Source organism: Tupaia chinensis, unplaced genomic scaffold (assembly GCF_000334495.1).
Source record: "Tupaia chinensis unplaced genomic scaffold, TupChi_1.0 Scaffold000429_1, whole genome shotgun sequence".
NCBI lineage: Eukaryota > Metazoa > Chordata > Mammalia > Scandentia > Tupaiidae > Tupaia > Tupaia belangeri.
The window spans coordinates 4,919,738-4,934,520 of NW_006159934.1; the positions used below are offsets into that span (position 1 = coordinate 4,919,738).

At 42.7% G+C, this 14,783-nt stretch overlaps 1 protein-coding gene across 1 annotated transcript in view; it reads left to right on the top strand.

Moving 5' to 3' along the window:
• AUTS2 (activator of transcription and developmental regulator AUTS2) overlaps positions 1–14,783 on the top strand; it is a gene marked incomplete in the record, with an annotated part of 100,385 nt that overhangs the window by 51,367 nt on the left and 34,235 nt on the right. The window contains 1 exon segment of the mRNA XM_006155010.2: positions 14,453–14,768. Coding sequence (XP_006155072.2) covers positions 14,453–14,768 — 316 coding nt within the window.

Sequence of the window (14,783 nt, forward strand, 5' to 3'; positions counted from 1 at the left end):
AATTGATTATTATGTGGTTAAAGAAGTCAACTGTTTATCAAGTACTCACTCTCTGGAAGGCATTATGTTCAGAATTGAAGTAATTGCAAAGATTTAGAAAGCTCCTTCCTCCAAAAATGTTGTATGTATTAAAATATGAATAACAAGATGTATTGTTATTCACATACAGAAGTATTTGTTTAATGTTTTATAATAAAGGTAATTTATTATTTGTTATACAGGAAAATATAATTTACAGTTTGTTAACAAGAAAGTGCCTGTTAGGTCCCATGGGCATTAAGTATAAACTAGAAGTTCACCAGGGGTGATTACTAGGAGCTGTGGGGACTGGATAAGGGTGAACTTTGAAAGATGCATCTGTGTGGGAAAAGGGGAGAGAACAGGCAAATGGAGCATTTGGAGATTAGAGGGGAGAGAGAGTGGCAGAGTCTATGGGGAGAAGTTGTGAATTTATTCTATGTATTCTGAAAAACCATTGGAGGATGTTTTAAGTGGGGTTGACAGCATGATCTGATTTACTTTTTAAAAGTTCACTCAGGCTGCTGGGGGGTGGATGGTAGATTCTGTAACCTGTGTTTTAATGCCATCACTTAAGCAAGGATTTGCACATGGACCAGTGGTGAATGTAAGGGGGAATAACAGATTAATGCTATGATTCTGAGCTTCAGGTAAGCAGAATATTGGGTGAGAGGGGATGGGCTTGATTTTAGTCTTGTTGAGCTGGGTGGGGGTGGTAAGACAACAAGGTGACCGTGGTCCTTGGGCAGTTGAAGAAGAAACAAACGAATGCCGTGTTACCTTCTGCCAGTCTTCTTTTGAAAGCATCTCTGAAGATAAAGTTCAGGTATTTGCAGTAAAGTTTAAGTCATTATGATAGGACATGTCCCAAGCCTCAAATTGGTTGTCTGACAGCATTTCCCTTCCAGGATTATAATTGCAAGTAGGAGGCAACACTACTGTTTTGGTGACTTACTCCAGCTCTATCCAAGGAGAGGTAAAATTTCCCGCTGTTTCTTTCTAGAGGCTGATTCGTAGCATTCCATACGTGAAAGGTGACACCAGCAGAGAGGTAGTTTCTAACAGGCTGATGTCATCACCATCTTCATTGCTTCTAAACCTCATAGACATATAGCTTCAAAGTTTATATTTGAACGTTTTTCCTTTTTCTATGATAAATTGAGGTACTGAAATAAAATAATTTCGAGTGATAAAATAATGGCAAATGAAATAATGACAAGAGATTTTCCTATGAAGTATTTATTATATGGCTTGCTTGTAGAAAATCAATTTAAAGATTGCTAGACTTGTCCTTCAGACAAAGAATAAAGGCCCGACCATGGTAATGTGCATTGGTTGAAGCTGCTACTTAGCAAGTCGAGGCCACATGGAGGCCAGGTTTTATTCTCAACCCCCCGTAAGAGCCAGGAGCACACTGGTTCATGACTGCCATCCCAGCCACTCAGGAGGCCGAAGCAAGAAGACAGCAAATTCACAGCCATCGTGGACAACAAGCGAGAACCTGTCTGAAAGAGCAGGGCATGGTGGTATGCAACTGTACTCCAGCAATCTCGGAAAGCAGAGGCTGGAGGAGTGAGACACAGCAAGACCCATCTTAGTGGGGAGGAAAAGATAAAGTATTTCAAATATAGCAAACAACACTACGCTTCCTTCCTCCCACCACCACACCGCCGCCCCCACCCCCCCGAAAAACATTTCTTTCAGTTTTATAATTATCATGGTGGGATATAGCAGATTTATTTTTTTCTATTTCTGAAGATTCATATATATATGGTCTTTTTTATGTGTATGATTGTTGGTATGTATGTATTTAAAATGTAGCATTTATCAAAGTTTCTGAAAACCAAGGACATAATAATGTTCATTAAACCACAGGTAAGATAGAAGATTGAGTTCTGGAAAGGTAGAAGAAAATAATAAAACAATGTTCTTCCAAGGAATGTGCTACCCACATTTTGTTTGGGATCTCATGGAACTTCCTAAGTCTCCTAAATCATTTAGTCCAATCCCTTTCTAAGGTGTATGACCAACATGTCAGAATTCTTACTATTATTATTCTGCATTCTTCAGCCACCTTTGGCAAAGAGCAGCTTGTTCCCCTCAAGGCAACCCACAGGTTGAAATTTTTGTGGACAGTTTACTTCCTTTAGTCCTGGTTTTGTCTATGATGGCATTCACAATAAATCTACCTCTTCTATGTGTCAACCATCAAGTTCCTGGGTGGCTCATACCTGTACTTAGGGCAAAACTTTATCATTCCATGGTATACATGGTGAATGATCCAGTGAATCATGGAGCCAGGATCAAAAGAAGCACCAGAAACGAGAGTTCACTGTTGCTGACATTCACGTATGTGTTCAGTATTAGGGGTAGCTCCTGACCTGGAGAATGGCACCACCACCACCCCACCACTTAACCACTTACACACTGGTGGAGAACCCACTCTGGGAAAGAAGGAAGCAAATAATTTGCAAGGATGGGTCTTGGGAGGTGGAGACAGAAGGACACTCTGGATAGCATCCCTCAGCAATGGTGCTTGCCAAGGCTCTTCAGCTCTCCTAGTAGTGCTATGGGTCTTGCAAACTTGAACATGCATGTGGACGGGGTCTGTAAATCCACCCTTCTAACAAGCTCCCAGAGGTTGCTGGTGTTGCTGGTCTGTGGACAACACTTGGAATGATGAGGTCGGAGAGTACATTGGAATCACAGTGTGAGAAAGTGGACAGTTTGGGACCAGAAAGGTCAAAATTACTTAGAGAAACTTTCAAGGTCCTCTTTTCCCTGCCCCTTCCTCTTTAACAAAAGAATTAAAGATAATCTCCATGCTATGAGCAGAGAAAAGCAACTTTCATGGATTCATTCTGGAGGCATCTCTGGTGCTCACGCATAAGCTAGTCAAACAGATTGCTGCTGGTTGGCAGCACCCAGGTCCCCTGGGCCGTAGCATGTTGTGTGAACAGACTTGGGGAGGAGTTTTGTCATCTGTCCTCAGAAATATAGACAGGCATGTCTGAATGCTGACAGAATTTTCATTGCCAAAGGATGGTAGATGATTCCCAAGGCAAAGGCCACTTCCTGCAGTGAACTTTCAACAGGACAGGAGTGACATTGGAAAACATTGGTTATTTTTAGGATATGTGATGAAGCTCTGAAAGACCAGCCTCCTTCCATTACCACACTCCAAGTGACAGTGTTGTGAGCTTTGCAGAAGACTGACAGATCATTGATATTGCTTGGGGGAACCAAGCACCCTCTCCTTTGCAACAATCAATATATTGGCACAGGATAAGTCCAGGGCCAGCATAGCCCACACACCTGGGTGTCAGTGGCCAGAGGTTGCTGGTGTTGCTGGTCTGTGGACAACACTTGGAATGATGAGGTCGGAGAGTACATTGGAATCACAGTGTGAGAAAGTGGACAGTTTGGGACCAGAAAGGTCAAAATTACTTAGAGAAACTTTCAAGGTCCTCTTTTCCCTGCCCCTTCCTCTTTAACAAAAGAATTAAAGATAATCTCCATGCTATGAGCAGAGAAAAGCAACTTTCATGGATTCATTCTGGAGGCATCTCTGGTGCTCACGCATAAGCTAGTCAAACAGATTGCTGCTGGTTGGCAGCACCCAGGTCCCCTGGGCCGTAGCATGTTGTGTGAACAGACTTGGGGAGGAGTTTTGTCATCTGTCCTCAGAAATATAGACAGGCATGTCTGAATGCTGACAGAATTTTCATTGCCAAAGGATGGTAGATGATTCCCAAGGCAAAGGCCACTTCCTGCAGTGAACTTTCAACAGGACAGGAGTGACATTGGAAAACATTGGTTATTTTTAGGATATGTGATGAAGCTCTGAAAGACCAGCCTCCTTCCATTACCACACTCCAAGTGACAGTGTTGTGAGCTTTGCAGAAGACTGACAGATCATTGATATTGCTTGGGGGAACCAAGCACCCTCTCCTTTGCAACAATCAATATATTGGCACAGGATAAGTCCAGGGCCAGCATAGCCCACACACCTGGGTGTCAGTGGTTCCTTCCCCTCTTTGCTCCAAAACAAACAAACAAGAAAAAGTTATACTGGCTGCACCATCACATCACGAAGGTTTGAGTCACTCCTTCCTACTAGGGTAACTTTCTTTTGATACCTGGACCCTATGAGAGGGTGCTCTTGAGGGAAAAGAAGTAGGTACAGGGACGTTGCGTGATGTGATAAGGGTGACTTCCATTTTAGAGGGCTAAAGTGTGCATATTTTGCAGCCTCTGAAGCAGTGAGAAGGTAACCCAAAGATGGCTACTGCTTTTGTCAACCAGAAAATGAATGGGTACACCATAGCCTTGCATGCAAAGGGTTAAGAAAATCTTTTACAGGTGGGCAGTATTTGCATATAGGTCCAGGGAGCTGAGGAAAAGCCTAGGATAAAACTGAAAGATGGAAATTCCTACATTTCATCATCACACGCCCCACCCAGCCACCTTTCTGAGGCTCTGTGATTGTCTAGTATGTGCCTCCAGATCAGATGAAGCAGAATCAGAGTGTGCAAAGCTGGAAGGTGGGTGACTGAGCACATTTAAGGTGTTTGCTGCTGGCAGCTTTACTTTTGTTCTCAAGAAAAAATCATCTTTGGTAAACTTCAAGTTGTTGAAAGAAGGCTTTAACCTAGAACCGGTCATTTGCTGACTTAATGGGCGTGCTGACTCTTTAAGAGTGTGAAAGTTATTAGCTAAATGCCTTATTCCATAGCCTCATAATATCCCAAACATGTTGCTACAAAAGATGTGTACATCCAGAAACAAACAGTTTAGTGTATTAGTAGGTAATATGATGAGAGCACATTACACCAAAGAATTTTTGCATCAAGAGGTGACCAGAATCAGATTGGCCTCATAATCATTGTTTCTTTGGGTCGTAGGCATCAAACTCTTGGGCAATGTTGCCAGACCTTAGCAGAGGGCAACAGAATAGTAAGGAAGGTGTCAGATCTGTAAACAGCCCATCTGTGAGCTTAACAGTTTTGATTTCCTTTAGTAATGAAAATACTGGAAGAAGGCTGCCCATGTCCTCACTTGATTGTTCTTAATGTGTGAGAGAGGATGATTAGATACTAGGTAAACTATCTTCTCTCTTTTTAAACCAAACACCTATAATTATAATTCATTGTCAGTGCCTTGGTGTCACCTCTTGAAAAATCCCCAAATAAGCAAAAAGTTCTCCCTGTTCTTTAGTTTAAGGAATACATGTTGTAGCTTTTATCACGATAGCCTTGTCCTTAGGTGAGTAGTTGGAAGTCTTTCTTATAGACCCTTTCCTGTAGACCTCCTGCACTGAGGTGCACAGAAGCACCTTACGTGTTGCAGCTACGCTGGTTTTAAGGCTGGCTGTGCGCTGCTGTGTACCTGGGCATACTGTGTGCTGTCACATGGGCACTTAGCAGGCAGACAGGGCAGATAGGCCAGGCCTGCTAAAGGCCAAGGAAACAGGCTGGAGAAGGAGGCACTGGGGACGGGCACCAAGCAGAAGGCAAGCTTGTCCAGGGTAGCCAGCTGAAGACTGTTGAGGCCAAAAGAAGGATACATGTAAAAACAGTGGGAGTGTGTCTTTGAGGCCAAAGCATAAAAGTTTGGGCTTTCTCTGAAACTGGTGTGTTTGGAGTTCATAAGTGACTGGAGATTTCATCCTTCATATCTTATTTCTCATATCAGGTTGCTACATATACCATCATTTGACAGAGCTGCTTTTGGCCTAAAACTGATGTATTTTTTTGAGAGATTTTTGCTATAGGTAGCATGTGCTCACTGGAGAGACAGAGAGAAATAGAAAGTGAAAAATCACTCCCCCCCTTCTCCCCCGCCGGGTGGAGGGATGGCCACACCGCAGTCACTTCTCTTCCATTCTCCTCTCGGGATTTTGGGCACGCATCCACACGCACCCAGTGTGAATTTTAAGCAACCAGGTCCAGGACTTGAGCTGTGGTCGACTATGTGGGAGTCTAGCAACGTAACCATTACACCATCTGCTTGTTCTCTTAAGACTGATCTTAATTGCAGAGGGAACATGTTAAAGATAAAAGTGCCTTACTACTGACAACTCAGAATCAGGAACATACAAAATATTTCATTAACTCTCATTAGTCAAGCTTATCTCCGAGCTTTCTAGCACACAAGCTGACGTTTGAGACCACAGGTTTCCTAACTGCCAGTTCCATGTTTGATTCCTTTATACTGTGTTCTGTATCTTCAGCCACAAGCCCCTTGAATGTCCCATTCATCTTTATATTCTGAAGGTCTAGCAAATGTCAGATGTATGAAGCAGCGTGATACTAACTAGTCTTTTCCTTGTTTGAAGTGGAAAACACAAAGATTATATGTGAACTTGCTGTTGTTGGTTTTTTAAAAGGCTTTTTAAAGTTCTCATCCCTACCCCAAGAAGTCATAGCCTATTTCTCATTCTGATTTCGATCCTCACCTCCATGGTTCTTGGCTCTTACTTGCTTCAGACTGCAAAAGAAGTACAATATTTGCAAGGCCAGGTTGATTTTTAAGGGCTCCTCTTTCGGTCAGCCCAAGCCACTTGGATGGCCTCCAGCCTTGACAGTCGAGACTGCTTGATGCACCTCTTGATGGCTCACTTTTGATAAGGCAGTGAGATGTATGGTATACGCATCACCCCTGAAGCTTTTTTTTTGGTGAGGTTTAGTAGGAATAAACTTGAAACAAGTTTAAGTACACTCAACTGCAGTGTGTTGCTTTCTCTTTAATCCCTATCAGATTAACCCTTATCCTGGGTTAATCTGGTAAACTAAACGATAGCCAAACGCTGGTCTCTGATAATGGCAGCCTCTGATCTGCTGGCCTCCACACAGCTGTCCCAGCGGACTGCCGGTGTTTGGGCAGATGCAAGGGCTATTTTTTCCTATTTAGGATTTTGCTTTTAATAGGAATCCTGGAGGCCCTCCGAGGCTTGTGATACAGACTTCAGCCCATAGCTTAGCCTCCCAGATGGTAATTAATGTTTACACAACATGACAAGCACAAAATGGAATCTCTTTGAACCCTGCCAAGCACCCATCATTCCCCCATCTTCCACTCTTGCAGTGTTTGAAAATTAATTTGCCTTGAACAAACAGTGAGTTTTCCTCAATTTATTTGTACAGTTTCAGTGACCGAGAAGAAGAACTGCAAGGCTGAATGTCATCCTTCCATTCGTTCAAGTAATTGAATCTGCTAATGGAACAAACTGGTCTCTGTTTAATGATTTGAAGAAAAGAGGGAGAGGAGGAAAATAAAGAGAAGTATGTGTTAGAGAAGGTGAACAGTTTTCCACAAAACACTGTTGGAATGTAGAGTTTTGAAAATAAAAGATCTAAAACTTGGGGGAGTTTACAGTATTGCTAAACTAACTTAGCCAGTGCAGTTTGTGTGTTAATAAGTATGTACAAAATATGAAGTCTTTGTTTAAAAAGACTTTGTCTTTTTAAAGCAGAATACATAAGCAAATGTGTTGAAGTAATAAGCATTGCTAGTAGCTTGAAATAATTACGTGTTGATTCACAGAAATTTGATGCTGCCGTATGTCGTTTTTAGGCTTCTCAGAGTTGAACATCTCAGTCCTTTTTGTTTGTTTATTTAAATTGCTGTAAGACACGTGCAAGTGCTGGAGAAAAATACAGAGAGAGGGAGAAAGAGAAAGTGAAAAAGCACTCCCCAGCGGGGGAAGGTCATGCCACAATCCATTCTCCTCTTGGATTTTGGGCATGCTCGCACATGCAGCTGGTGTGTTTCTCAAGCCACCAGTCCGGGACCTGAACTGCACAGTTAGCAATGTGGAATCCAGCCACCTTAACCACCATACCACTCGCTGACCCCATTTCAGACCTTTATTAATGTTCCTTTTTTAAAATCCAGGTTATCTATCTTATTTGGCTGTGGTCTTCAATTTTTCTGTATAGTGAGGTCTTTGTGGTTCTGTCATTGGGACAGTTGAGTGGAGAAGTTAACTAGGACATGGAATAATGTAAAATTAGGATACATCCATTCCTGAATAATAAGAATCAGACATTCAAAAAGGCAGAGAGGTGGATGGCCAGATACACTACTTAATGGCTAATGCCCCACATGTTTTCTTGATATCTTTGGGCTTGTTCGGGTTTGCTGCAATGACTTTGTGAATAAGCCCTATTAGAACTTTCTAATGGAGTGTGAAGGAAAACACCAGGAACAAGAAGCTATGCCTTGGAAGAGTTGTATAGTTCGAGTTTTATTTTGTTTGCTCCTCTCTCTCTCCTTCCTCAGTAGTCACCATTTCCTTTCTGTCCAAATGCACTCAGTTAGAACCAGGCAGATAATGAGAAGTAGATGGAAGGTATGTAGCATACTCTGTCATTCCTCAGAGGCAGGTATTTGTCTTCTTAGCAAAGAGGTTTTCTGGTTTTGTTTGCGCTTTTAACATCCAGTGGGTAAGGCCATCAGAAAAGACTTGAATGGTCACTTTGTCAGTTGACTTATGTTTTTTAAAACTTATTTATGTATTAATATTTCTTTTATGAACATGAAAGGAAGGCAGGGAGGGTCTTAATACAATGATCCACCCCCAGCCGTAGATGATCAGGATCACGGACACAGGTGTGCCCGCCATTACAGGAAGACGTCAGGACTTGAACCCAGGCCCTTTCTCTGTGCCATGACATTGAATATGTCTCTGTAATAGTTTGAGGAACATTAGTTGATCACTTGCTTTTTTGCTATGTGTTGTGATGTTACATGACTTAATTTATTTTCCACAACAACCCTTTGAGATAGTTCCTGCATTTATTGCAGTAAGTGATTGGACTTTCAGAAGCATAGGAGTTTATCATGAGGATATGATATATCGGACCTCAACCCTGCCAGACCCAGTGCCCCTTTTCTTAATAAAAGGAATATTTTGTAACACAGTCTTGGTTTTTACTTTCTTGGGTTAAATACATAGTTAGCATACCCATTGATGCACATAATTTTAAAATGTATATGAAGCCCTAATGAACTGTAAAGGAGAAACAAGTAGAGAGTCATGTATAATAACAGAATATGCTTAGAAGTATGTAAATTCTTACGTACATTAGAAGACAATGAAATGGTCAGACGCTTGAATCTGTGTATGGAATTGTATATAAATCCGGCTGCTACACCTGCAGAGTTCTACAAATACATGGTCATGGTGATTCATGCTAGGAGCTGCCTCACCACTGATGTCATGGTTTTCCAAAGTAGAACAACTCTTGGTCAAATCCCAGCAAAGTACAATAGTTGCATTCTTGGAAATTTTAGCGTATATTGAGCCATGTACAGAAGTTTTAGTGTGTATTAAACCATGCACAAAAATTTCTTTGCATGCAATTGGAAAAAAGTCCTAGGTTTTTCAACTGCACAGATGTCAGTGGGATTTAGAAAGCAAATTGAGATTTTTGTTGACTGGGTTATTCCTCATATTCCGATTTGTCTAATATTGCCAAGGGCCACCAATGCCCTCCAGTCATTGTGACATCCAAACCCACTCCTGCAAATTTCTAACACTCCTCCCCACCCCCAGGGACTGGTATCTTAAAATGAGAACCAACTTTTACATTACTTTTACTTCTTTCTTCCTTTCTTCCCCCCCCCCCCATAAAAAAAAACTTTTCTGCTTCTTCCTTTCCTCCCCCCCCCCCGCCATAATAAAACACCTTGAAAAAAAGGAATTGGGTTGTGGGAACCTGGCATAGCAGCCTAATAGTTAAGGAAGCTGGATCCCCCATGGCCAACCTCAGTTTGAGTCCCAGGCCCAGCAGCTTGAAAAATACAGTGGGTACATGTTTGTACCTGCCCAGAACCCCAGCAGGGTGGAGAGATGGGGGGAAGAGGGATGGCAGCATGACCATGCCGCATTGGAAGCTGCTTTCTCTCTCTCATTCTCTGTCTCTCTCTGTGTCTCTAGTGAGCACACATGCTCTCTGGCAATGACAGGTTTTTTTTTTTGAAAGAATCCATTTTTGCAGTACATTTCCGAAAGTTTACAGGCCCTGTCATTTTCTTGTTAGGCTCGTTCCCAGTGTCAAGGCTTTTGTTACTGTAAAGGGGATCCTTTTCTCATTTCTGACTACAGGGTGAACAGAAGCTGCTGCCGTTGTGGTTTCCTTTATTTGTACAGCAGATCGAGCTGTCTTACTCTCTTATGTTTGCAGCTGCTTGTCTGTGTTTTCTAGCTCAGTAACTAAATTTTTTGTAAATAATAGTTTTGTCTTTTCCTTTTGTTGTGTAATGTTTGCTGTTGGTTTTCAATTTAAATGATAGGGGTAATTTGTTTTTTTGAAGGTTTGTGTATGACACAGGTACGGTTTTAAAGGAGAGGCAAAGGTATAGATTATTGAGTACTTTTTCAGTTTTATTTTTATGATCTGGTGTTTGTTTTTTCTGTGGATATATACACACACACACACATATATATATATATGGATTTTTTTTTTTAAGTTTATTTACTTGAAAAAGGAAAAGAGAAAGACAGGCACCCCCAACAAGCTCTTCATGCTACAGCCCACCCCGACTCTCAGCCAGCCTGGATCCCAGGCATGTACACATATGTTCATGTGCTGAAGGAGGTCCTGCCATGTGAGTCCAAGACCTTTAAATGTGGGTCCAGCCTTGCCATCACTTGACTGCTCGGTATTTTTGTTTGCTTGTTATTATTCAGTTTTATTACTTTCTGTTTTTTCATGAAATTCATTTTGTTTTCAAATTTAGTACAAATTTATAATTATATTTCACTATTTTTAAAAGTTTATTTCTTTTATGAGTGAGAGTGAGCATACATGTGTATCCCCAACAGGGTCCTGATGGCATGGTCCACCCCAAGCCTTAGCTCCAGATCATGGGCAAGTATGTTGTGCTCTGTACTCAGGGAAGTCTCCAGGCATGAACCCTGAACCCTTCCATGTCGGTTAGCCTCACAGAACATTGTGAAACTCTGTGGGCTCTGTCCAGCCTCGATATTTCTTTACACATACACATACACATACACACACATACATATTGTCACACACACAAGGTGTAATATTTCCCCACACTCCAGTTCCTTGTCTATACAGTTCTTACTCCTCCCCAACCCCGTAACCAGACAGTAGTTTCTTGGATATTCTTCCAGAGCTTCTTTACATATAAAGTAAGATGAATATGTATTATTTTCTTCCATGTTCCACAAAAGTTAGTGTATGCTATAAATTGTACATGCAGGATCCATCTTCCAACTGCAGTATTTCCCACTGTATGGATATACCAAATGTATCTAACCAGTTCTCTAATGATTACATTTGGGTTGTGTCCAAACTTGCAGTTCCAACCATGTCGTTGTTTCATTGTGTCTGTATGTTAAATCCTCATGCACCAGACCAAGAGAACTTCATTCATTACTTTGCTAAGTGTTGCCAAATTGCTCTCTCCAGAGGTTGTTGGGTTTACAGTCTATTGCAAAAGAGGGCCCAGAAAGTTTGTATCAAATCTGTATCAAAATTAAACAAATTTTTTCTAAACCACCCTTAAATTGTAAAAAGTGTATTAGGATATAACTTAGATGCAGTAAATTCACCCTTTTTGCTATAGAGTAGGCAGTATAATTTTAATTTAATTTCCGTTATAAACATGGTGTGTTCTTTTTATAATCACAAGACAAGAGATTTTTAAGCCCCAAAATGTAATGAATACAACGTTTAAATAAGACTAGTCGATTGGCACCATCTTATTTCTTTCAGCCTCAGCAGATTTCATCCTTTGGCAAATTCAGAGCATACAGCGCAATACAGAATGATTTTTTTTAATGTTTCTGCCAATTTTGGAGAAGCACCGTAAGACAGATTGACTGTCAAGATGGAAAAGCTTAACAGGGAAGATACATTTATTGAATAATTGAAAGGAAGAGGAAGTACATTAGTGATTAGCCACCAAAATGCATGACGCCTAACCAGTGCCTCAAGAGACTCACTGTAAATGGGAGTCATGAAAGTGTTCTAGCCCCCAGAGTTCTGACCAGTCCTCAAACACGTCACTGCTTTGCTTACAGGTTATAGTGTATTGATGGATTGGTGGTAGCCGAAGTGTAGGGTTCTAGCAACTCTCTGGAGCTTTTCCGATATTTACACTGTCTGGTGTGCTTCGATTTTGTAATGGAATCCTGAATCTACCGTTATCTTTGTTGTTTCAGGACTTTTGCTTTTTAGGGGCAGCTTTGTGAAGACTGGAGAAAAGGTACTTGGTGGCAGAGTTAGGACCAAATCTCAAGCTTTATGGCTTATCAGACTGCCAAGTGATCCCCCAGAAAGCAAGTTTCTTAACTTCTCTGGGTTTACTCCCTGCCCAGTCTGAGAGGGGTGGACAGGATCCTTGCTACTCAGAGTATGGTTGGAGAACAGCAGCATCGGCATCACCTTGGAGACCCTCAGAGGCAGACTCTGGAGCCTTACCCCACAGCTACTGAGTCCAGATCTGCATTTAATAAGATCTCTTTGGGTGATTTGTATGCATGTTACAGTTTGAGAATCTGGGATGGTCTCCTGGAGTCTGGACTTGTTTCAAAATTCCATGCTTCTAAGTTTTTTCAGTCATTAATCACAGATGGTTCGGTACAGATTTGCAGTGTCCCACTGGAAAAGTTCTGGTCTTCCCTGTACCTTTCCTGGTTTATCAGTGATGGTGGTGACTGCTACAGTCTCGACACCACTCCTGGAACTCTAGCTGTGTTTAGGATGGGATGGAGAAAACGGAGCAGCGGGGGAGCTGAGAACGCCAACCCCGCTGGCCTCTGCAGAGCCTTGGGAAGCAAGCCGAAGCCTTCAGGATGCTGCTTGCAAACATGCTTGTGTTGTCCAAATTCCATGGGCTCATTAAAGAGCAGAAGATAAAGAGAGTCAGGCCGAATACTGTGTAGTACTCAGCTATGTATTTCTCATGTGCAACTTTGGTGGCAAAAGAAAATTTAAATGACATGCTCTGGGTGATGTCCTTTGGAAAAATGAAGCCTTCTTTGTGAGAGAGAATTTGTTTGGACGTTAATTTTTGGAGGTAATTTGAATGTAAACTTACTAAGATAGACAATATTTACTGATCGATTTATTCTTTATGATTCCGGTCTGGAGAGAACAGAATAGCACAACAGGATAGAACTGTGCTCCCGCCATGGTACCGCCATGGTAATAATCCTGTATTAGCCGTCATGGGGCATCCCTGCTCTTGCGCACACAATCTTTCGCGGCATAAAACCTCTCTTTTGATTTTGTGGTGTTTTGATTTGGGGGCTGTTGGTGCTTTCTGTCCCAGACTAATAGGCACGCATTGTAGAAAGCATGTGGTTTTTCGGGTCATTAGTATAGTGGAAATTTATGAAAGAAAAATCTGGAGAATTCTGCAAAAGATGATTGAAAAGGCATCGTGAGTGATGCAGAGCCCGGGCCCCTCACTGTGGCACCCATGGATCCTGGGTCAAGAGGAAAGCCATGGCGCATTTTGGCATAGAAACACACATCATGGTTTTCCCAACCACCTAATAAAGAGTCATCTTTCATGATCTAAGGGCTCTTCTGGCTGGATGGGATCTATCCAATCCAGGAGCTTAAATACTGCCCTTCAGCCCTGATGTTAGAAACTATGATTTTGGAAAGCCAGAAAATACCATCTTTTTTCTTTTTTTTTTTTCTTCCTTCCTTGCTTTCTTCTTCTCCCTCCCTCCCTCCTGCTCTCTCTCTCTCTCTCTCTCTCTAATGAGGTGGGGACCTCCCTTGTGATCCAAGGGGCATTCCTTAAAAATCCTAGCAATGAGAGTTGGCATCCATCTCACTTCCGTTCACACGTGCACCTTTCTCCTCAGTGTTGCTGGGGTCATTGGTGAGCCTGAGGAGGCCGACTTTCAACCGGAAGGTTAGCCCTTGCTAAACACAACGCTATTTCTCTAAATGTCAAGTGTACTTCTTCAGTCAAACTGGAAAGAGGGGAGTGAGGGAAGGCCAAGAAAAAAAAAAATCTGTGTGTTATTAGATAACATTTACTTCATTTGCTATTGAAAACATTTCTCTTCTGTGTATTCAAGAACCATATTTGTTTTGAAAGGGAAAAATCAACTGGTTGGCTATTGTTTCTTAATTGTGTTCAATAAAATACTTGGTGGAGATGAAGGAAAACATTCATTTTCAGACACTGGCTAGCCTGGGCTGCTTTCTTGCATGCAGCCTTCTCTGGCCGGCTGCTGCTCTGCGCCCCGGGGCCCTCGCTGCCTGAGGGGCCACGGCTGTGCCCTCATCTTTCCCCATCGCCATGGCCCCATCCGCAGTGTGCTCATACCCGCTCGCTGGGCTGTGTGATCTAGTCCGGGGGTTGGCCTCCCCTCCTGTTCCACGCTCACATGTCATTGTTGCCTGTGGTTTTGTCTTTGCCTTCCCTCCTACAGATCCGGAGTTAGGTGTCGGCACGCCACCGGAACATGACAGCCAGGATGCAGGGCCGATTGTCCCCAAGATATCGGGTCTAGAGAGAAGCCAGGAGAAGAGCCAGGACTGTTGCAAAGAGCCAATCTTTGAGCCTGTGGTGCTTAAAGACCCCTGCCCTCAGGTCCCACCACCGCTAGCCCAGCCCCAGGCGGAGCCTCAACTCCGAGCTCCTTCTCCGGCCCCTGACTTGGTGCAGCGCGCAGAGGCCGTGCCTCAGCCCCCTCCTTCAAGTACACAGCCTCCACAGGGCCCGCCTGAGGCCCCGCTCCAGCCTGCGCCACAGGCGCCGGC